Genomic DNA, 22750 nt, shown 5'->3' with positions numbered 1-22750 from the left:
TTCAGCCCAGTCCCAGCATCACATGCGTAATGAATAATTGAATATTTATTAGCTTGACTGTCCGAGTCTCCGAGAGCGCAATTCAGTCTACATCTACATTTGAGAACATGTATGCAAAGTTGACATTGAATACATTTTTTCCCCTGGGGATAGCGAGACGAAATCTGCCTTGTAATTTTTGCATATTTTTGACCTTGCTAGAAAATAGTTTGCTGGAACTTTTTGAGGTTGACGCCCAAAACGTCAGTAATTTTTTTTCATTCCGTTTGCAGTGTTTACGTGTACTAGATGCTGTTTAGCCTTACCCGCCTTATCAGAGTTTTGACACATTTTCGGATTATTGAATCATTTGACAAGGCACTTGTTATCGAAATGGTCGTTAGATAACGCAGTGTTATCAAGATGAAATTGCCTTGAATTGCTGTGCTAGCTAATCCTAGTTATTTCTGCTGATGTTTTCAAATGCAATTTTCACCCCAGATTTGTTAGTAGTTTTGTCGTCTTGTGAACCCAATTTTTCTGTGTCAACAACAACAACATGCCTGTCTTACTACTTGAGAGACTACCTCTCCCGAGTTTGGAAGCTTACGCGGTAGTCAGTGTTTCTCTTTTGGGTTTGTCTCTTCACTACGCTGCAGAAAAAACACAAAACCCTGAATGGAGGATGCAATTTGTTAAAACGAATAGCAGCCAAGAGATTCCCAACTCCTTGCAAGCATTTATTTCAAACATCCTGTCTCGTTACTGGCTCAGCTCCAGAGCTCAAGATATTGTGTCATTTTCTATCCATGACAGTCTCTGCATTTGGGTTAGAACATGGCCATCCTATATTATTAGTCAATATCCAACACTTTAATCCTTTTTTATCTTCTATCCTTTACAGATTGTTGTGAACATGGCTTACTGCCTCCTTGTATTATTTGGAAATTGGCTGCAGAAGCAGGTGTTTGGGGAACTAAGAGTTTCTGAACTACAGCACATCAAAGACAAGTTTTGGAATTTTGTGTTTTACAAATTTATTTTTATATTTGGCATTAAAAATGTTCAAAGTATGGAAGGTGTTATATTATGGGGGTCCTGGTTTTCTGTTATTGGCTTTCTACACATTCATGCTCAACTTTGCCAAGACAGATTTGAATATGTAATTGGATTTTATCTTTCTTTTTTAAAAGCTCAAACAGGTATTGTAATTTATCTTATGTTTGGCGAAATTATAGTTATCTATGACTCCATGTACCCCTCGAAATCGACACATCCGCTTGCTTACCCTGCTGGGATCGATTCTGGTGGCATCGGGATTATTATTTTTGATTTGCCTCGCCGTTGGACAACGCGCTGGATGGATTACATTTGCCTTGGTCGCCCCGGAATGTCTTCTCTTGGCTTTACGTACCACCCACGTTATCTTTAGATACATCCTCTACCTGCAGTCTTGTCATCCGCCCATCCATCAGATCTCTCAAGGTTACTTGAGTTGCGCATTCGCAACAGAGACTCTCGATGTGCTCAAACATCTGACGATTGTTGGATCATAGGGTGGAGTCCTTCGTCGTACTACGTGGAATTGGCGGTGGAGATTTCATGCCTCGTTGTGGATTTGGCACATCATGTGAGACGAAATTGCTTTCTGCAATGCGACTGAATTTCGGTAACCCCTTTTTTGTCTCTTTTCGTTTAGATTCACATGCTTCTGCGAGCGAATATGCTGCTCTCTATGGCATCTTTGGTCATTTTCATGCAACTGCGAGTGCTCTACGAACAGCTGTGTGGACGTCTCCGGCGACACGGGAACTACAAACGGTTGCTGAAATTGGTGGAATTGGTTTGTACTCGAGTCGATCTAAAATATCTTAATCTCCCCTTCTTCTGCCAAGTCTCTAGTTTTAATCATTTAGTAATTTATTCTGTTATAATAGTGCTGTCCCTTGGAAACACTCCATTTCGAACTCGAATCTGAATGGGAGGATAACAAATGTGCCATTTGCTGGGAAGCAGCAGCTGTAGCCAGACGGTTGCCGTGTGGTCATCATTTTCATCATGGTATTGATTCATAACAATTAATGAGGCAATCCTTCATCTATCTATACTTGTATAGGTTGTCTGTTGCACTGGTTGGAACAGGATCCTACGTGCCCTACGTGTCGACGCCAACTTTTAGAAGATGGATCGAAAGAAACTGCTTCGTCTTCACGTCCCCGGGAAACTGCAAGTTTTATATCGTGGACGGGCTGGAGTCGACTGTTTCAACAAAACACTGATACTCCGGTAGTAGCAGCTGCAGAAAACTCTCAATTGGAAGCTTTAGCTGATCAGGTGTGACGAAATCTATCATAAAATTCTACTAATTCTTGTTCAACAATTTAAATGTTTATCGTTGTAGGTACTTCAATTGTTTCCCGATTATTCGTTTTCTGTTATCGTTGAAGATCTACGGCAAACTCGCTCAGTAGACTTAACAGTTGAGAATATATTAGAGGGTCGTCTTCTGCCCACACTTCCCAGCTTTCAACAAGAGCCTAGTCTATCTACGTTGCCAACATTCGCCAGGCAAGAAAACCAATTTGATGTTTCCCAGGAACCAGAGAAGCTCTTTGTTGATGATCCGCAAGAAAGACAACACATTCTTCAATGTCGTAAGCATGAATTAATCGCGGAAGCTCGAAATCGCTTTCTTCAGAGACAAGCACTCGAAAACAATTCCACTATCATTGAAAGTTGATTTTCTTGCTATACACGTGTGATTCTAATTTGTTATTGATCCTAAAGTGCGTAAATTATGCATTAGTGCATCTCATAATTCAAAAAACCTGTTTGTATATTGGCAAGGTAAATTATGAGTAGAAAGATAGTGCCTTTTTAATAATTACGAAATACCGCTTCGCTCGACTGGGCGTGGAAGAAAACCCTCTCTATGCCGCAAGCTAGTCCCATCACACAGACGTTCACTGTCAAACAGGGCCTACAAACGTGATTTTACTGATTCACTACCGACGAAGTGAATGCGCAATCAATAGTAACATTTGATTACCAAACATGTAGAGGACGAAATCGGAAATGTGTGACATTTTTTTTCTTCTGAGATTAATAAATCTTTCCCTTAATATCTTGAACAAGAATAGGTGATTTTCTTTCAAAAGTAGCGTTTTATGCGAGTATAATATGGCTATGGCAACAATTTAAACCCCTAAAAATTCAAATTAAATAAAGCATGATCCTTGGTACAGAAGTTTTATTCACAATTGCAGTTTTAACACATGATCAGGCATCAAGGGCAATTGGCGTCAGTTTCAATTACTTCTATTCGTTGGCGCTTGGCGTATACGTGGATACGCTCTTCCAAACTTTCTGCAATATGTATATTTTAAAACAGAAGTGATAAGTTAAGGCATTTTAATACCACGTCAAGTGAATTCAATACCGCATTTTTGCCTTTCCATTAACGGCAGATACGTTTTCGGTTCAACTCCATATACCAGACCTTTTAACTGACTTTCAATTTTGTCATCAAGCAAACCTTCTAGGCTGTTCAACATTTCTTTAATCATCGTCGCCCTACAATAATAAACATTAATAAGATTTCACAAAAAATTCGTTTCTTTTATTGCTTACTTAATGCTATTTTCGGCCCAAAGCGTCTGATAACCGCTTATCACATATCGAAGAGATTCCGCATCGTAAATCCATTGACAGTCATCATCGGAATAAGTACAAGTGAACAAATTAAGTGGAATTTCAGACGCCATCCCATACTGAGGTTTCCTATGATTGGATAAAATAATATTTTAAAAAGTATTTAAAAAAAAAACAAACAATTTGAGTCGAGTTACTGTTACCTAGGATTGCGTTCAACGTCAAGTAATTCTTGGATAATTGTCGTTTCTTCTTTACCTTGTCCAATAAGAAAAAGTATGGCAACAATACACCTGACTTGATGCCAGAGAAATGCTTGTCCTATTAATTTCAATCGTATCATTGAATAGCTATTCGTCTTATCATCATCGATGGCTTCAATTTGAATGTCCATTATTCGCCGATCAAATTTAATGACTCCATTGCCCACATCCATTTTACACAAGTTGCGAAAGTCGTGTTCCCCAATCAACGATTGTGAGGCGACTCTCATTCTCTGCATGGATGACGATTTAGAGAATAGGTATATTAACGATTAGTAAATACAGCAAGTTTTTTTTTAAATTTTACCTCTATATTGAGATTAGCCTTTGGAAAGTAATAGTGGTACGTTCTTTGCCGACAGTCGAAACGAGCACTCAGAGATTGATTTATCGGCGCCCAAGCTATCATTCTGATTTCAGGAGGAAGAACTTTATTAAGTATACCAACATAGTCGATTTCGACGGTGTTTCCAACTTTTGCTTGATGGCCATCTGGAATAAAAACACCTTTGCCTTCTGATAAATTGGAGCGCAAATCAATAGAGATAGCCTGTAAAATGGAATAAAATTAAAGCTACAAACTTCGGCTGCCCAAACATCAAAGACACAATTTAGAGCAAATACCTGTCCAAAAGAACTAACACCTAAGCAGAAAAAAATGCCAAATTAAAACCAAATACAAGTGTAATTAAAGAGAAACTAAATAACTAACCTTTGTCAGTTCTACCACATCTAACAAGCAAAAAATTAGATAAATAAATAAAGTGAATGGAAATAAAACTAAATAAATCAAAGTACCTGTGGTAGTTACTTGTTTCACGACTCTCTAATAATCGAGTTTTTTCCAATGCTTTAAACACTTCAGCCTCAATAGTTTTCTCAGTATGTTCTTGGACAACAAAACCAGCATAGTCCCAACCAACATAAGCCTGAAAGGGATTGTGAATACATTTACAATTAGAAATTCCAACTTGATGTTTAGACTTAAATAATTGCTCACCACTTGTAGCAACACATGTCTTTTGGCATATCTGAAAATAAACAAAAGAATTTGATGAAAATTCAAAACATGTTCAAATATGTTAAATATAACTTACTTTTTGTGATCAAAAGCTTTCTGTTTCATTTCATGCTTATCAGGAACACTTTTCGGTTTTAGCAAATTTCTTAGTTGAATCACATGTGACTCCAACTGTTGAACACGATCAATCAGCTCCTAACGGAAAAAACCCTTTATTTTAAAATATTTAATTTTACTAATAATATTTAACAATAATACTTCTTTTGAAAGTGACTGAAGGTCTTGGTTTTGCTTCGCCTTGCGAGGATTCACCTTGATATTGAACATTTTAAGGTTTGTAACTTAGTAGATTGTAGTACTTCAGATTTATGTCATTAAATGGGTGACAGCTGGCTTCCTATACTATTAAATCTCTCTGGCATCAAGAAAAAAGTTCCTTCCTATTTATACTTTTACAAATAAACCTAAAACCCGCGATATTATGTTGTTATTTTTGTTAGACAAAATTTCAAGCAACTTCGAAAACGAGCAGACGGATTGACGATACTTGTACACAGGGTTGCCACCTTTAAAAAATATTTCCTATTTGCCTTAAAATAATAACAAACAAGGGTAAATACCTCATCCTCATGCATGCTTCGTGCAGATTAAGAATACTGCTACCTAAAAAAATTATTTACCATATCCAGTAGCTAAACACATGAAAATATCTTCATACGTATTGTTATTCTCTATAGTTCTGTGGTATACAGATAATGAAATATTGACATCAGCTGACAGCTTGTAAGCCTTATACATCAGCCAACGGACGGACCCATAAGATATTCGAGGAATTTATCTACTGCGTCTCTCAAATCTACTTGTGAACCGAAGTGATAGACCATTTGGCACTGGAGCTCATTCCAGTTGAATTGAAACCTTGACTGCGAAAGAAGCGCGCACGCAAATTTATGACATCGTTCGACGGATAGGTTTCCCTGCCAAAATGATCAGCAACAGCAAACATTACTGCGCTTGCGTTCGCTCTTGGCCAACCTCCAGGGAAATGATGGCATTGTGTAAAATTTGGTATTTGTTCTCATCGAGTCTAGGTGGACGACCTAGACGAGACGGTCCACATTCATTGCGTCGACTACACGACGTGCACAGGCTACTTACCATTTTATCCGTCGCCAAGCTTTTCAGTCTAGCAAATTGGGGTCCCTACTGCAGGTCGAAATGTTCAGAACGCTCCATCCCGAGAAGTCGTGAAAGCCGAATTAATGTGGCACCTGGCCTAATCTTTCAGAAGTGCTCGACGTCGTGCGCTATAAAGGTCTCCGGTCTCCCCTAATTCCTAACTGGAACCACAACTGTTTATTTGTTGGTGTGCAGTTGTGCTGCAGTAGTAATCCAGTAATCCATGATGGCTTGTGTCAATATTTCTGGGCGCCTCTACCCTGGCGAATTGTGGAATATAACTGAGCCGGCGGATGACTCGGCCGAATGGGTGCCCGTGTTGGATGTCTTCAATGCTGTCGGCGCTGGCTCCAGTGGAATGGGCAGCGTCTGGAACAACATGGGAATTGGTTTCAATCTTTCGTCGTCAGCGCGCCCCGGATTCAAAACTGAAATATACCGAGATATTGTGTGCATGCCCAATCCCAAAAAGATACTGGAGCAGTGGGAAATCGACAAGAATTTAGCGATGCTCATCAGCTATTCAGTTATCTTCGTCATTGGCGTGCTTGGAAACGTCACTGCCATGATGGTATGCAAGAGTAATACGATAATGCATGGAACTATATACTACTTGATCCGAGTTGCACATTTCGTAGTATACCGTCATTAATTTGTTATTCTTGTCCAAACTCAATCCTATCGCTAATGACTTTGTAGTGTAAAAATCAATAATCAAATGTTACGCTGCATAACTAATATTATATGATGAATGATTAATGTCTAAGGGAATGATCGGTGATCGTAAATCGCGAAACGGAACAACTCTGTTCCTGGTGTCTCTCTCAGCTGCCGACCTCCTTCTGCTGCTAGTCTGCGCTCCGGTAAGCCAACGTTTCGCAATTGTGTCCAGACGCATAATACATAATCTATGCCTTTGCCATCATTTCCTCCTCTCCATTTGTTGTTTTATTTTTGGGCTGGTGTTGGCTATTTCCGTCGAAATATCGATACATCTTTTTCGGGGCTGTGACGATGTAGCTGGAAGTATTACAGTACTTTGTCATCCAATGGGACGAAGCGGGAACCATCTGCAAGACTGCCAAATATGCCGAAGTTCTTTCGGCGGTCGCCTCTGTTCTCAATCTTACGGCCGTATCTCTAGAAAGGTAAATCTTTTTACAATATTTAAAGTCCCGTATGTATTTACTGCGTATACTGCATGAGCCGACTATACGTATCCTGATTCAGATGCACGGCACGACAGGCTAAGCCCACAAAGCTGCTTGTTCGAAAGAAATAAAAAAAGGCAGATATGAAATTGGCCAATCACACGGCATTCATGAAGGATATCGCATCTTTTTTTTTTCATCCACACGAAAAGAATAGAAAACTTCAACTTCGCAGAGTATCCCAAATGAATCTCTTTGTCTGTAGGACATTATCGCGCTTCCGCACTCATCTGCTGTCAAAAAGAGTTACTATACTCCAGTTAGAAGACAAATTTCGTTAAACCGATAAGAAGCATAATCAGGCGTCTTCAAAGCTATGGGCGTCCTTTTTTTTTAACGTTATTAACTTATTGTTAACCGCCTAAATCGCAATTGAGTTTTCCTTCGTATGACATGTGTTTTGTTTTGTCCATATGACGTGGGTTTCCATTGTGTGACGAAAAGAATAACCTTAACCGGGTCGTGGTCTCTTTGTGGTTGCCTATAGCAACGTGAGTATATAAGACATAATTAGAACATTTTGACCCAGCCGACTATACATGAGAAAGAGTTTGCAAAGATTTGATAGGAATTAAGACAATGTCGACTGGATCGTTGCACGTTTTAGCTTGTATCATTATATCCGAAATATTGCAGCCCCTGGCCAAAAAAAATAACCCCCCAAATGAAGGTTGAAAATTGCAAGCAACATGTCACGTCCCGCCAATATAGATATAGCGCAATACTTGCCCACGGCCACTTGCCATCTTGTAGGCTACATTGTAATAAAGATAATAACAAAACAGAATCACTGGATCGTGAGGGCATGCACACATGCATAATAATAACATATATATATACGAAGTCCCCCCGGAGGAGCTAGCGAAAAGGATATGGGCAGTGATGGAGCCTCGAGATATGTACACGACAAGTGGAGGCTGATGGGGAAAAAGGAGATCGTCAAGAAGAGAAATGAATCTTGCGTGATCGACCTATAGGGCGACGCGCTGGCCACCACAGCGCAGCAGCGCATAATGCGGTCGTCATTAGTCGACTTTTCTGCGCCTGCATCTCTTTTGAGACTATGTGCTCATATATCGTTAAAAAAAAAAGATATCGTATATAGGCTCCGCTCCTCGCGTGTATACCGTGGAGAGAATAAGAGTGATATGGGGATGTCATACATCGACCGAACGCACCACGGCGCTTGTACACAAGATCTGGTGCTATCCGGATGGTTCTATTTAGTCTAGACTGATCGGGTCGCAGGGACCTCACAGGGCCAGCAGCACCGCATGCATAAAACAAGGACACACAAAACAGGGACACACCACATGCTGTATGTACTAACTGTGTGCGCTTGCTAGCTTTTCACTTGAGTGGAAATTACGCGTTGGAATTTCATTAGTGCAAATGAGTCCCTGTACATAATGGCTAGGCAGGCACTATTTAATCGGGCCTGCGGAGGCGGAGCAACGGAAGTCGGAAAATGAGAAAATGTGAGAAATTCAATAACAACACGGACAGATCTTCCCATTCCGTCTCGTTTTTTTTTTCATGTTGATTTGATTGGATATATTCTACAGCCATCGTCTATTTTTTTAATCCGTTTGCCAATTTTTGTACGTGACGGAATATTGATTAAGACTCGGTTCTACCGGGATTTTACACGAGGAGCGACACGGGATTTCGATTGAGCGTAAGAAAAACCATTACAGAAATAGGGGAAAAAATTAAATTGAATTAGACAAGCAGTCGAATCCTGTCCTTTGCTGCGGCGATGCTTTCACACAAGACGCCAGTTGCGTTAATTCGTTCACTGCATCGGAACGTCACGTCCGCGATGGATTATTGGATTCACCCACGTATACAGTCGTACTATAGCGCTAGTCTTAGAATAATAAAGGCGTCTAACGCAATAACACAATAAGTTATGTCGAATAACGCAAATAATCTGTGAGCACGGACGTGCGTTCCCCCCCCCCCCTCCGTCTTGACTGAAGTTATCTACGTTCGCCGCCGTGAAAATAAAGCGAAAACGAATGGCGAACCGAGATCAAGACGAATGGCAATCTGGGTGTGGTATATACGCGATATGTAACCGACGGTGATTAACGATGGGTCAACCGTCAACTCTAGGCTTCGAGATACGGCAGCAACTCTTTCCATTGTCATCCTAATGTATTTCTGGTCTGATGATCTTTCTCCTTTGCCGAGCCAAAAGAATGTTGAAGGCCTCCAACACTGACAGGCGTCCCCCTCATTATCACCATCATTCGAGGGGGGTCTCAACTGTGCAGCAACACTCAACAACATCGTCCTCAACTATAAGCCAATAAAACAGACCGATCTCAAATCGTCAAAAGTAAGAAGAGAAGAATTTTTTGAGAGAAGCGGAGGACCGTGCTGCCGACTTCCATCCCATCGAATTGATGTGTAGAAAGATGAAAGAAGAACAATTCGTTTTGGAAGAGGATCGAGCGACAAGGAGCCGAAACTCTTATAAATGAATAAGGAAAACCCATTTCGCTTGAGTGGGGCAAAGTTGTCTGAGATCCGACGTTTAATTCCTTTCTTATATTCCGGTAATAAACCAAAGAAATCGTACAGCTATCCCGTTTGGCCGCAATGGAAACCGCATGCAGTTATAACACGCGGAGAATGGCCCTTATGGCTGACACAGCATCGAAAAACAATCGACATTTTTATTATATCGTTGTGGACTTCTTCCGCCGGAACAGCAAGCTCCTATAAGCACAAGTAGATAATAGATAATGCAGTTCACGTATAAAGGCTAGATATAAGAGTCGTGGTAACGATGCAAGCCGTAAAAATCAGACTGGCCAAGTATGAGAATTGCTGTTCCATCGGCATCACGATTGGCGGGTTGAGAGGGGGCTCTTTCATCTCTTCTTCGGATTCATTTTTGATTTCCTTTATCTTCTCGCTTCTTTGGTTGCGTCGAATAGATGCGCCAGGTTCCTTGCCAAAGTCAATGATCTGATGGGTTGTATCACGTATCGGCGATTTCTTTAATTCTTTGTTCCTTTTCCCGTTGTCAAGAGATGCCGTGTCTAGTTTTCTTTGATTCAAGGAAAAGCAAAGAATAGGAGAAGGGAAAGTACCGAAGCGTTAAACTTCCCCTTTTTTTTCCTTTTTTTTGGGGGGGTTCTCGGCAATTTTCTTCCGGTTATTTCCGGTCAAGCGATGGCTTCATTCCGCATGACGTATACCGGAAACTATACGTTACCGAATCAAAACTTATCTTTTTATATCTATCGTTCCTGACTTGTATTTACAGTAAATAAAAAAAAAATCATTTTCCAGCTATTCCATTCCAGTAAGAATTCCCCATTGGCCTTCTATCCTGGAGCCATGTTAGACAACATCAAAAAAATAAAAAAAAAAACACACTGGCGAATGCGACATTGTCTTGCAAGGAAAATAGTGAAAGAAGTGGCTCTCTTCCGATGTTATCTTCTAGATACGTCTATCGATCTTGCCGATTGACTTTGATGGTCGCTAATAAAGGTGAATAGGTGATGTTCAATGTAAGCTCGACAGTTCGCGTAGCTACAAGTTATTGAAATGCGCCATGTGAGATATGCATAATAGGCCATCCAGCAGGGGCTTACACGGCATGCTTTTGAATTGCACATTACAGCGGGCGCCATAAGACGATGTGAAATGCCGAGAGTACCTGCATGTGCATCTCAAACTCAAACTGTACAAGAGCTTATACATTTTCGGATATGCTGGCACTCTACAAATGCAAGTTGCACTCCCATTTCGGTTAGTCCATTTTAAGTCTGATTGCGCTGATCCACTCTGACAGCGTCCTCTATCATTTTAGATTTATTTCCCCTGGGTCGGTATACCGTACACATAAGAGACAGTTAGAAGTTAAAAGATATACCTATATCTTTATAGTGTACAGGCCGGCTTTTTAAACAATCATGACCATCCAATCACACATATTCAGTTACATAGCGAGAGGATAAGAGAGCGGGGATATCTATGCTGGGAAACCTGTGACTTGTGTCAGCACTTTATCACGCGATCGGCATATCGGCCAAGTCGCATCTATCACTTTTCTACGTGGAACCAAAGTTTCTGATTGGCGTCAAACTGTGCGCGTATGTATACGTACGTAGCTCTCGTATCTGGATATATACCGAGAAAAAAAACAACGTAAGTCTAAGAAGATCAAAGTTGATGTATAACTCGCTGATAAAGTTGGACGTGATGAAAGGTTACCCGTCCGGTGTTAGTCCCCGAAGACAAGCGCGTGTCGCGCCTACGCAGTCTTCTTGATTATATTTCCTTCTTCGACCTTTTTTCGGCCGCCCGTGTCGAGATAACTTCCCATTAAACAGCAACCAGCTATTAGGCATTTCTGACCCGCATGCAAGATTAAGGTAAGATAGGTAACAGGGAACGAAGAAAAATGTGTTTTCGGAACGAACGAAAAACGAAAAATAATTAAATAACTCTCGCTCGGCCCCCGCGATGGTTTAAACGAGTTTAAACGAAGATTTGTTTGCAACGTCTTTTTGTTGCCGCCCGCGCGCGTCGCTTGTTATTTTGTTTTGGCTTCCACTTTAATCGGTTGACATATCCTTCCCCGGGCTGGTGTATGTATACAGACTGCGTCCTCGCGATGTCTACGATAAATTCGCTATTTTTGTTTGGGCTAACCGTAATTTTGTTTGGAGCAGGTTTATAGTGATTGTGTTTCCAATTCGCTCGCGATCCGTGTGCACCATGAGCAATTGCCGCAGAGCTGTTCTGGTCGTTTGGATCGTTTCACTCTTGTTGACCGCGCCTGTTCTCTTCACCAAGGTACGTAAACTGCAGTTGATGGTCGGGGGTCTCCAAGTAACAGTCTCATCTGTCTAGTCTACTGTCCCCATCAAACTCTTGCACGTAAATAAATGACTAGACTGGCCACTGATGAGTGACGTATTGATTACGCCAAGCATCTGACAAATAAACAGCACTTAAATATTATGATCATCCGGGCGAATATATATCGTCGTTTCGCCTTTATATGTTACCCTTTCAATTGAAGGCAATTTTGAAGGCTGCTGAATAAGCTCCTATAAACACCGAACCACTCGGAGCTCATTAAAATTAAACGAATATTTTTGCAAAGAAGGACATGTTGATAATGTTGATTCTAAAGTTACACTCTTATATACGTACGTATAAAGCCGCCATCGTAAAATCAATTACGATAATGAACTGTTGACACCGTTTCTATGGCAATTATATGTATATGATGCTGACGCATTTGTTTTTTGTTTGTTTTTTTCGTTTTTCTTTTTCCTTTTAGGGGACGAATCCGTTGACGTTCACCGACGGCGAAGAGTCTGTAACAGTTAATTATTGCGTCGAAACAGACGGAGGAGTCGGTCTTATCTTCGCCATTTACCAGGCCGTTATTCTGCTGCTAGCGCCAGGACTGGTCATGATCATCTGCTACACTTATGTCATCCGGGAATTGTGGCTCTCCACCCGAAATATGAGAGTACTTACCAACACCAACACCAAGTAGGCTGGCATACATAATCCTTCGTCTATAATATACATTCGCCGGCCTCTCGGTATAGCCGGTATCTTGCACATATCCCCAGACCATCGTCTGCCGGTCTGTTAATAATTCGCTACTGGCGCGCTATATTGTACGAGTATAGGAGCTTATCGAACAATGGCAAGATCTGACCAGGTTTTCAGCAGGTAGTATACAGCAAATATTGTTATATTACAGGAGAGAGCGACAACGATCAAGTTACAACCATAACAATCAACAATGCGTGTTTCGATTAAACGAGTTTCGGGGACCAGTAATAATAAAGCAGGACAGAGTTGATATCAATTACTTCCCAGAACAATTTGCTGCCTGTTGGCAATCGAGCACCATCAAGCGGAAAACCTCCGTCCTCCGGCTGCATTCCCCCCGTGCGTCTTCTTAAATCCACTCAACAAATAGACTAAATGCAACATTAATCATCTGACTAAAGAGCTAGATACTCTTTCTCTATCTCCCTCTTTCTCTCTCTTCGGAATCGCCCGCGACATTTTTAGCGCAAACGGAATATGTTTTTAATGAGTTCCCTGGCGAACGGAAGTGTAGCATTTAAATAAATCAATGGAAACAGAACACGAGCGACTTTGATTTCCTTGCTGCTCCGCCATTGAAATTCGTTGGCAGCATCAGGTTTTTTGAGTGGGTGGGAAGAGAGTTTTTAAATTTCGCAGATTTCTTGGCGCAGGGCGTGGTATAAGAATTTGGGGCTTCTACACACAGCAGCGTCGACGTAATAATAACCGAGGCGGCGGCCATTAAAAGAGGGCCTGCAAGTCTGGGATCGGATTCGTGTTGAAGCGAAATGCCGCGTAAGACACCTCGTTGTTGACACGATTGCGTATACTGACGATCGATACGATCCAATCAAACAAATACCTTTTTTTAAGCCCCAGAGAGCGTGTGAAAACGGCAGTGGAGGTAATAGATGACGATTGACGAAGGATTGTCGCCCATATCTGGCACGCAGCTTATTGTAGAAAGCCGAGTGGGAACCCAGGCACGTGTGTCGCTTGTGTGTAAAACTGCCTGGGAAGCGGGTGACAATTGACAAGCGTAGGCTATAGGCCTATACATACTACATACATACATGTAGATATACTTTACAATGTACACGCACTAGACGACGCCCACCTTCAATGTTCTGGAAAAGGGGAAATGTAGTGGGACTCGGAGAACGCAGTGCTTGTTTGTTACATAAGCATCCATTTGAAATTTGATCAGATTCCAGCAGCAGTAGTAGACTTCAGTCGTATAGAGTTAAGTGTGACGCTTCCACATATTCTGTAGTTCAAACCATCCCTTGTTATTCCAAGTGCCTGCTGGCTTTGTCAACTCGGTCGTTACTATACGTAAGTCGGTTTTTTAATTGTCCGTTTCCGCCAACGCAGCACGATGAAAAAGACTTGACTTTTGTTATTCAAGCCATTCAGCATATCCAATCAAAGATAAGCGAGCGTCTTTGAGCTCTTTGGTTGGGTCATGTAGAATTTCCAGCGCGTACCTCTTGCTCCGTCTATTGAAATAACTTTCGATCCTTGCGCGTCCGGCCCGGCCCGTTTATTCGATAAGGCTACCGTAATAGTTGGAGTTGGCTGGATTCTATGTCGATCGATTCCGCATTCTCTAAGGCGCTGGACTTACGACTCTAGAGGAATGCTGTATTGATATGAGGCAAGTGTGCAATGCCCATTTTCATAATGCCGAATATTCGCTCAGCCGAATATTGTGTAAATCATGGAATAATCGGTTATATTAACTCGCGCAGTCTCCCCCTTGCGTGCCGGCCGTGCTCGAATAACTTTCGGCTGAATGCTGTACAAAGCCCAGAAGATATGCGCGAGCATCTGACATTTCCAGGAGAAACGACTGCTAGTGCAAAGAGCTGAGAGAACAATAACAAAATAACATATCAAAAGTATTGTATTACCTTTTTCAGCTTGCGCCATATTTCTTTTCCGTTTGCTTTTTTTTTCGAATTTGCAAACAGATTGTTATTCTTCTCGTTGATTTCCCTCGTGTTGTTCTTCGTGAGCACAGCGTCAGGCAGGGCAGCACGTGCACAGGAAACAAACTTGTTAACATTCGATCGAACTCATCGAAGAACAAAGATTGCGGAATTGTATCGATAAAGGCAATGTCTATTTTCACGCAGCAAAAGGGCAGAGGTGAAAGACTGGAGAGAAGACGACCTCAGCAGGTTATAATCATGCAAATTTTATACCGGAAGTTAAATATACGCAGGCATTGCCAATAGAGGCGAATTTATTCATGTAACAGTATAGGGACAATAAGGTAGTACATCAAGGCGAGGAACAAGAGAAGACACCAGAAATATGATAAGCCCACAAAATGTACGTAATATCAAAGAGATTTTTTTTTCTCCAGCTCGTTATATTATGGGTGAACTTGCTCAAATAGAATTTTGACACCTCGTCGCGGGAGCCAAGACCCCATGAGAAAGGGTAATGCTGGAATATTATTATGCAATAGGTGGCCGGGTACACGTTTTATAGTTTTAAGAGGGTCGATAATGCAGTACGGCACGGCACGAAGGTGGTGCGCTCCTAGAATAGAAGTCAAAAGCTGTATAACTTGTTACTTTTTATGGAGTTGGTAGTTGAGTGTCAGGCAGTCTTATGTGCGTCGTTGTATTATTGACTTGATCTATACAAGAGAAATAAAAAGAAGAATACAAAACAAACAGTATAGGCGTCCAAATCGTACGGTCGTGATTGCGCCAGTGGCATCGCGGGAGCCATTAATCCTGCATCTATAGTTTTGTTAGCATGACGAATTCTGCTGACAGCAGAATTCCGTTCAATTCGAAGCGAGAAAAAAAAAGAATGTCGGCGCCCAAAGCCAATTGCGCAATAGCGTATTCTTAATTTATTATGTCCTCTTAAGAGTCTCTGGAAGACAACTTAATTTATCAATGTCTGTCTATGCTGGGCAGTATATAGCTCTTGAGAATGTTTCGTCCTTTCTATAACACCCACGCGTCCGATGCGTAGAATATTGCGCAATGAATTTAGCTGAAGAGTGAGAGATAATAGGCCCACCACATCAACTTGCTTCTGTCGTGTTCCAATAGATTGTGAATTCCCTTAAATCCCTTACGTCCAGAATTTTGACCCAACTTTTTGGTGTACCCGACGGCCATGGATACTTTCAGCGTCAAACGGTGCCTAGTATAAGTAGTAACGATGATGTAATTCAAAGATGAATAGACCAATATGGAAGTATTAAAGCCTAAAGGTTACAATACATACGATGTTAGACTGAAAGGAAGGTAAAGTTGAACGCTGAGGACAATAAAGCGGTCCGCACCCTTTTTGGGGGGATACAGAAGCAGAGATCAATGGGACCATTAAAGCCCCGCCCTAATCATATCCGCCTTAAACTATACCTCTCACTGTATTCTGCACAGCACCATTATACTATATCCCCACTAAAAACTTAAAGGAATAACTGGCATCATATCCAGCGTTGCGATGCATCATTCCATTATCCGACACATAATGCGCGTAAAAAAACGAGTAACCTTCTTCTTATTTTAACCTGCTGACATTTACTACTTGAAGAAAAGAAGAATTCGACTTATTGGCATGCCGGGAACTTTTTTTTTAAACAAGAGAAGTGGGAGACAGGTGGAAAATTAAAGGAGCGAGATCAAACGTATAGAATAACAGAGCATACATTCCAAGACGTATATAAGACGTGACTTTTTGTAAGGGTTTTATATAGGATAACCTTTGCCTCCCGCCACATAATTGGTTATTTACCCGCAGTGAACAAAGCTGACGGCAAAGTTTGAGATATTAGAAGATTAGTAGAACGCATGGGTTGCACGCAAAGAAGCGTGAATGTTGAAGAAACGGAAAGAAAGCGAAAACCTTGAACTTCCCTTTGATTCATTCAAAGATATCCTCATTGGCTAAAGAAAAAAAAAACACTTGATGATGTTCAAAGCCCACTTTAATAAAAATTGATGTGAAAATTTCCGACTGTCCCTTTTCCCCCCGCATGTTTTCTGTGTCGTCCATTAATATAGACGATTGAATGAACTTTCACGTTTTCGGTCGTCTCTTTCGTCAATTAGCGGAAACCAAACAAGCTTGTCATCTCTCTTTCTAGTCGATTGAACTTCGATCGACAGATTAGCCTACGTCGTTATCTTCTGGGAAATGGTGGGAAATAAAGACAAAATCGAATAACTCCGTCACGCGCTCAATTCAGTCGATGAGCGATGACGTGCTGAGCAAATCAACCTCAACAAAACACGCAATGCGGTGCAACAATTAGGGGGAATAACGCGTTTACATCAATCAAGAGAGTTATGACGCAATTCCGACACGGCTGACGGGATCTAAAATTACCCTGGGATTTTTCGGACACTCATTAACATAATGAGACATATATACTTCGTGATTATTTTTTTAGCCGTCGGGAGTGAGAAATGCAATTCACTTTATAGTGTACCCAATTTGGACTTGAGGGGCCCTATAGGAAAAAGTACAAATGAAATGCGTCAAGTGTAGTACGAGGATCCTATAAGAAATAACAATGGCAGCTACAGCAATGCTGCCTTCGGGAATTGATGGGGATCTAGCCACGGGAATCCGTGTACGGATTATCAGTGTCTTTCAGCGCAGCAACAGCACAGATGGTAAGCCTGCTCTTATGTAATGTTCCAATATCCCCTTGTCACAAGTCGAATGATTCGTGACTCTTTGCAATCTTCTTTTGTAAGTATCGTTAACGAAATTACTATAACGTCAATTTCACTTGACGATGGCAACCTATCTCAGCTGACCCATCGTCTGCCGAATAGTAACGTATATAAACGAAAATAGAAATTTGAATTCACGGAAAGTACTATACGTTTATAGTGGACACGGATAAAATGTCGCAGGCAAAAAGACTGGAGCCAGGATTTCAACAACAATTGGACTTCCCTTCGTAGACATCCGTAGACATCATGCTACAAACAAATTTGATAAAAGAGTAGCTAGTATATGCTTTATATCATCACAAGCAAGAAATAGTTGCGTACACGATTTAAAGTTAAAAGGAAACGTGCCGGTGGGTATACATCATCAAGCCAGCGGGGGAGTTGATTGAGCACGAACGCGTGTATTTCTTTGTCTGACAAATGCACATTTTCGTGCCATTGATGGTCGCGCTCGACCAGCCATGCACCTGCATGGAATGAACGCGTATAATACGTAATACCTCCCCCACGACGAAACATATTTGGATTTCCCTTGTTCACCTGCAGTTGTGATTATTGTTGATGCCGTTTGCCGTTGTTATTGGCTTGATGTTGCCGGGGAGTGACCGTTCGAGTGCACACGGAAAAAGGGAGAAGAGAGAGAGAAAAAAAAAGTGGGCCAAACCGACCGGACGATTACATTGTTCGCTTATACGGACAGAGAGTCCCCGCCATTCTCCGAACCATGCAGTGCTGCTGTACTATTAGCTTGCTTGCCGGCAGCAGCAACCTTTATTTCTATTGTTTGTATCTTTTGTTTTGTTCTGGCGACAGTCACGAGAGACCGTCGCGTCACCACGAGAGGCGATGGCGCGGCGGGAGCAGCAGCACCAGCAGTCGATGGCCATACAATCAAAAGTCCGGCAATGACTCTGCGTCATCATCGTCATCGGTCCCGCGAGCCGTTGCCACAACCGTCGCTGGAACTACGATCGTCGTCGGAGCTACCGCCGCCACCATTCCGGGCACTTCGACTGCCCTGCTGCCAGTTCGCGGTCACGAAGCTTGCCTGCTGCCTTGTCACGGACCGTGCGCGGCCAGTAATCAGGCCTCGTCATGCTGTAAAGGATTCGCCGGCGCCGCTAGTAACGGCCATCATCATCATCATCATCATCACCCGCCCACTCCATCCTCGCCGGAAAACAACCCCCATCACCGCGAGTCTCATTTAATACTCGCTAGGAAACATCTCAGAGTAAGAACTTTGTTCCACGCCCATGCACGCTCCCGTTCTTGATGCTGTGTTGCCTTTTTTTCTCACGCGCACTCAACCCGAACATGCATCTTCTAATATTCGATCGCTCTCTTTCTCTCCCTTTTCTTTCGTTGTTGCGATGACAGGAAACATTGAGACCTGCTCGACCTACTATCAGAAAGATCGGAGTCCATCAGGCGAGAGCGGAGGATGCCCGTAACGCCAGGAAACAGGTGACGTCATCTCTGACTTTTTTTGGTGACTATATACGTACGTCTGTCGTGTACGTAGATGGGAGGAGCATTTGTTGTAGGATCATTTTTTTTGTTTTGTGTTTTTTGTTTTCTTGACGTTGGGTTCGTCAATCTCTTGATATCAGAACAGAATGTCAAGTCTGATGCTCGGGGCGCATTTTACCATAAGGTTCTTGTGTTCTTCCTTTTGAAGTTTTTATCCGAGGCAACAAATAATCTAGCGTTGCGCTTTTGAGGAACTTTTGAGAGCCTCCTTTCTTTTCTTATTTTTTTTTTTTTTTTTTTTTTCAAAAGAAAAAGAAAAATAGATGACTGCGCGTAAAGCCCTTTAATCATTAGGTGTTTCCGCTCGGTTAGGTATACGGGGGCGATGCACATTTTATAAGAAATCGATCGAAACTAAACCATGAACATATGGCAAACGCAACACTACGACAGCACATGACATGTCTAATATAACAAATAATGCGGTTTAGTCTTCCCGGTTATGACATTCGACCGTTTCTGACGTAATAACCCGCGAACCTTATATAGCTGCTGTATTAGCATATTTCTTTGTTATCAGTTTCTGTAAGGTATTATTATATCCTAGTTGCAATATAGTTATATATCCTTTCCATGGAGAGCCATGCACGGGCGGGTTGAAGAAGAAGTCTACTCCAAACAAAATATTTATGGACACAACGATGACACATCGAACGAAAGTTTGAAAATGTAAATTTTGAAAAAGACATCTATTAGCTAATATATTTATTCGCTATTGGGCGTTGCGACCATTCCAGTCTGTGAGCTGTGACACATAAATCATGTGGGTATTGCTGCTATCAGATGCTAATATATCGTCCTGTCATAACTTGCACGGCGTCGGACAGATTCGGCTCGCTATTAACATTAAAGAATATTCCAATAACGCCTAATCTACCGTACGTACTTTACTACTGGCGGTGCATATTAAAGGAAAGTATTGTCTGTGGGTTATTCCCGGGCATGCGTACACTATGCTCACTTGTTCAGATACACAAAGCATTGCTAATTTACAAAGCTCTCTCTGCTTGCACAAGTGTTATTAGTTCGCTGTATACGCACCACGGCCCCCGTTTTGCTTCTATAAATTTCAAAGGACTTGCATCAAGCAGATAGAGTTCACTATCGGGGCGGCGACAAACAGTACGACGACCGACCCATATGAATACGGTCTGAAGCTGTTTGAAAATGTCTTTGGTTGATGGTTAAGTTTCTTCCGGGACAAAAGAGCATAGTTGACTAAGCCAAAACATGCACGCAAAGACTCATAAGCTCAATTCGTTTGATCCTGATGTACAGGCAGTTGATAATTGAAATGACGTTGATTGGGCAAACAGCCACCAACATATGTAATCATCTCAATCCATAATGTCCAATTCCTTCCGTTCTTCACGTTTGCAACAAGACATTTTCTTTTTTTTTATACATCCTACATCTTGGCTATTTTCAGCCGGCTTCGAAATTAATTTTAACGAGAGACTTACTGTACTATGCTGCTGCACTTTGTCCGTCATGCTCTTCTTCTCCATCCTATTAACCACTTTCTTTTTCCCCTCCTGGTGGCGATTCTACCGTACACGGTAGTATATTCGAGGAGACTGTATCCCATTAAAAGAAGCCGGAGTCACTCAATGATTTAGATTCTTTTCTATCCTAAGAGCTGGCACTGAAACACAAAAGATATAAAGCTGGGCAACTAGAGAGGCATGTAATTCAAGAGATTGGCAGCAACTTCCGTGGCCAGCAGTACAGACTATTATACATGTGATGGCTAGAGCTGCAGTATTAACTGACGTGAATTCATTTATTGTTGGTCTCGTAACCAACTGGTTAGACATAATCTGGCCCTTTTTTGTATTATTTTTGTTGAAGTGCTTCTACGTCTAAGAGTCTAAGTGCTGTCGAATTCTAGAGCAACATACAAGACCTAATGCTAATCAACTTGATTCGTTTCGTTATAATATCCAAAATTACAGGTGATCAAGATGCTGATCCTGGTGATCGTGCTCTTCCTCATCTGCTGGGGCTCGCGCATCTGCATGGAAATCTCCATCAAAGTGGGACTGGAGTACTTCTCGCAGGGCATCTACTTTCTGCGAGTCGTCATCAACATGCTACCCTACGTCCACTCGTGCTTGAATCCCTTCATCTACTCGCTGATGTCGAAAAACTTCCGCCGATCCATGTGGCGTCGCATCCACAGCTGTTGCTGCTGCATCTGCGCCAACAGCTACTGCTGCTGCGTCCGGCGGCGTTGCATCTGTCGGGCCTCCAACGCCTTCTCATCGCCGGCCAGCAGAGCTGGACACGAAGCTACTCTCTCCGGCGACCGATCCCCTGGCGGTCAACACTGCCGTCATTGTCGCCAATTCAGCAGCCAATACAATTTGAACGACCTTTCCGTTGGCATGGGAGCCGGGGTCTCTCTGAACGCGCACCAGCACGAGCGGCAGGAAGTCAACCGGACGGCTAATGGATCGACGACGACGTCCAGATTACGAGGTCTCACCTCTCGACTGGCCAGGGGTGCTGGCGGCACTTCAAGTGGCGGCAGTCCGCTCCTTTTGATGCGTACCCTGAGTATGAACAACCGCTCCGTCTGCTCCACTTCAGTCATTCCGGAATGTACCGAGCATTCGGAAGTTGACTGTTGTTTGTAAAAAAAAAAAAAAGAATAAATAATCAAGACGAAGCCAATTCCACTGTTCCAAGAACTTGATGCCATCAAAACGCGCTGGCGCTTTTCATCCTATTATTTCGGTGACGTAAAGCACGGATATAATAATAAAAGCTGTACATATCAAATCCTTTTTTTTCGACTGCAGAGTAATGAACTCGCGACAACTTGTGTGTATATATGAATTGATTCAAGCATGTTTTTTGGCCCATTGATTTGGAAGTGACTCGACATGTTTAACTTTTGATTTCCCTTTCCCAACGCCATTCTCCATCCTACTTATTTCTTATGTATTGATATATTGCACAGCGCTTCTCATAACTGAGAAAACCTATATATTTAATTATTATATTCAGAGCTTATATGCATCCGAAATCAAATAAAACTTGTATCGCATTTCTATACGCGCCTCGTGGGTGTTTGGTTGATCGAGAAGCTGCAAAAGTTCCATTTCAATCAATCGTGCTCCTTTTTTTTATTGCTTTTCTATATGTATAAAAAGACGCACCAGAAATTACAAGACGTGGGGCCGCACAGCAGAATATAGTGCGGCGGAAGAAGGATTATTACGGTGTCAACAGAAAACTTGCAATCTCTGAAGAATACCGAAAACCTATTCCGTCCGATTCCGTCGAGGAAAGAAAAATACGCGGCGATCAATCAGCGGCAAGTATATATATATATAAGGGGGAACAGCGGCTTACGTCAGATATACTTGTATATAGGTCCATTCGTGTACAGCCGTAAAATGCTATAATCACTGTGTACACTCTGACGAAACTGTTGTTATCAAAAGGGTGTACAACAATTCGAAAGTGTGTATATAAAATAAGATTGGGCCTCCTCTTTTTGGCATTCTTATATGTACAGCAATGGCAGTAAACAGCACGCGCCTACATCGTTATTGATTGCATTTAATTCTTCGGTGCCGCCTAGCTAACGGGCCAACACCGAGA

The 22750-nt window shown here is 42.0% G+C and overlaps 3 protein-coding genes across 3 annotated transcripts; 2 read left to right on the top strand and 1 right to left on the bottom strand.

Moving 5' to 3' along the window:
• The first annotated feature begins 265 nt into the window (after nt 1–265).
• Nucleotides 266–2747, top strand: LOC124191117 (E3 ubiquitin-protein ligase AMFR-like). Its single transcript, XM_046584163.1, has 8 exons — nt 266–808; nt 884–1141; nt 1218–1464; nt 1536–1609; nt 1679–1822; nt 1917–2040; nt 2096–2313; nt 2381–2747. Exons 1-8 carry the CDS (start codon nt 539–541, stop codon nt 2717–2719), a joined length of 1674 nt encoding a protein of 557 aa, XP_046440119.1. The 5' UTR covers nt 266–538; the 3' UTR covers nt 2720–2747.
• Nucleotides 2748–3057: 310 nt separating this feature from the next.
• Nucleotides 3058–5466, bottom strand: LOC124191195 (tRNA pseudouridine(38/39) synthase-like). The gene is made up of 11 exons (XM_046584274.1): nt 5173–5466; nt 4991–5109; nt 4894–4924; nt 4692–4822; nt 4606–4625; nt 4518–4537; nt 4201–4443; nt 3834–4126; nt 3610–3759; nt 3419–3552; nt 3058–3345 (listed from the first exon to the last, which is right to left on the bottom strand). Exons 1-11 carry the CDS (start codon nt 5239–5241, stop codon nt 3266–3268), a joined length of 1290 nt encoding a protein of 429 aa, XP_046440230.1. The 5' UTR covers nt 5242–5466; the 3' UTR covers nt 3058–3265.
• A 528-nt stretch (nt 5467–5994) lies between these two features.
• On the top strand, nt 5995–22197 carry LOC124210456 (tyramine receptor Ser-2-like). Its single transcript, XM_046608519.1, has 8 exons — nt 5995–6664; nt 6861–6956; nt 7114–7241; nt 12002–12125; nt 12619–12836; nt 18419–18839; nt 18986–19072; nt 21094–22197. Exons 1-8 carry the CDS (start codon nt 6317–6319, stop codon nt 21775–21777), a joined length of 2106 nt encoding a protein of 701 aa, XP_046464475.1. The 5' UTR covers nt 5995–6316; the 3' UTR covers nt 21778–22197.
• Nucleotides 22198–22750: the final 553 nt, after the last annotated feature.

The sequence above is a fragment of the Daphnia pulex genome, chromosome 1 (genome assembly GCF_021134715.1).
Source record: "Daphnia pulex isolate KAP4 chromosome 1, ASM2113471v1".
Taxonomy (NCBI): Eukaryota; Metazoa; Arthropoda; class Branchiopoda; order Diplostraca; family Daphniidae; genus Daphnia; species Daphnia pulex.
This window is presented reverse-complemented; position numbering and strand designations above follow the sequence as displayed.

Excerpts from the sequence above, each read along its gene's own strand:
- LOC124191117 (XM_046584163.1), top strand. The coding sequence starts at position 539 with ATGCCTGTCTTACTACTTGAGAGACTACCTCTCCCGAGTTTGGAAGCT. Across the intron at positions 1,823-1,916 it reads TGCTGAAATTGGTGGAATTG|TGCTGTCCCTTGGAAACACT; the intron begins GTTTGTACTCGA and ends CTGTTATAATAG. Across the intron at positions 2,314-2,380 it reads TGGAAGCTTTAGCTGATCAG|GTACTTCAATTGTTTCCCGA; the intron begins GTGTGACGAAAT and ends TTATCGTTGTAG.
- LOC124191195 (XM_046584274.1), bottom strand. The coding sequence starts at position 5,241 with ATGTTCAATATCAAGGTGAATCCTCGCAAGGCGAAGCAAAACCAAGAC. Across the intron at positions 3,760-3,833 it reads GACGTTGAACGCAATCCTAG|GAAACCTCAGTATGGGATGG; the intron begins GTAACAGTAACT and ends ATCCAATCATAG. Across the intron at positions 3,346-3,418 it reads AATGGAAAGGCAAAAATGCG|AAAGTTTGGAAGAGCGTATC; the intron begins GTATTGAATTCA and ends TACATATTGCAG.
- LOC124210456 (XM_046608519.1), top strand. The coding sequence starts at position 6,317 with ATGATGGCTTGTGTCAATATTTCTGGGCGCCTCTACCCTGGCGAATTG. Across the intron at positions 7,242-12,001 it reads ACGGCCGTATCTCTAGAAAG|GTTTATAGTGATTGTGTTTC; the intron begins GTAAATCTTTTT and ends TGTTTGGAGCAG. Across the intron at positions 19,073-21,093 it reads CCCGTAACGCCAGGAAACAG|GTGATCAAGATGCTGATCCT; the intron begins GTGACGTCATCT and ends CCAAAATTACAG.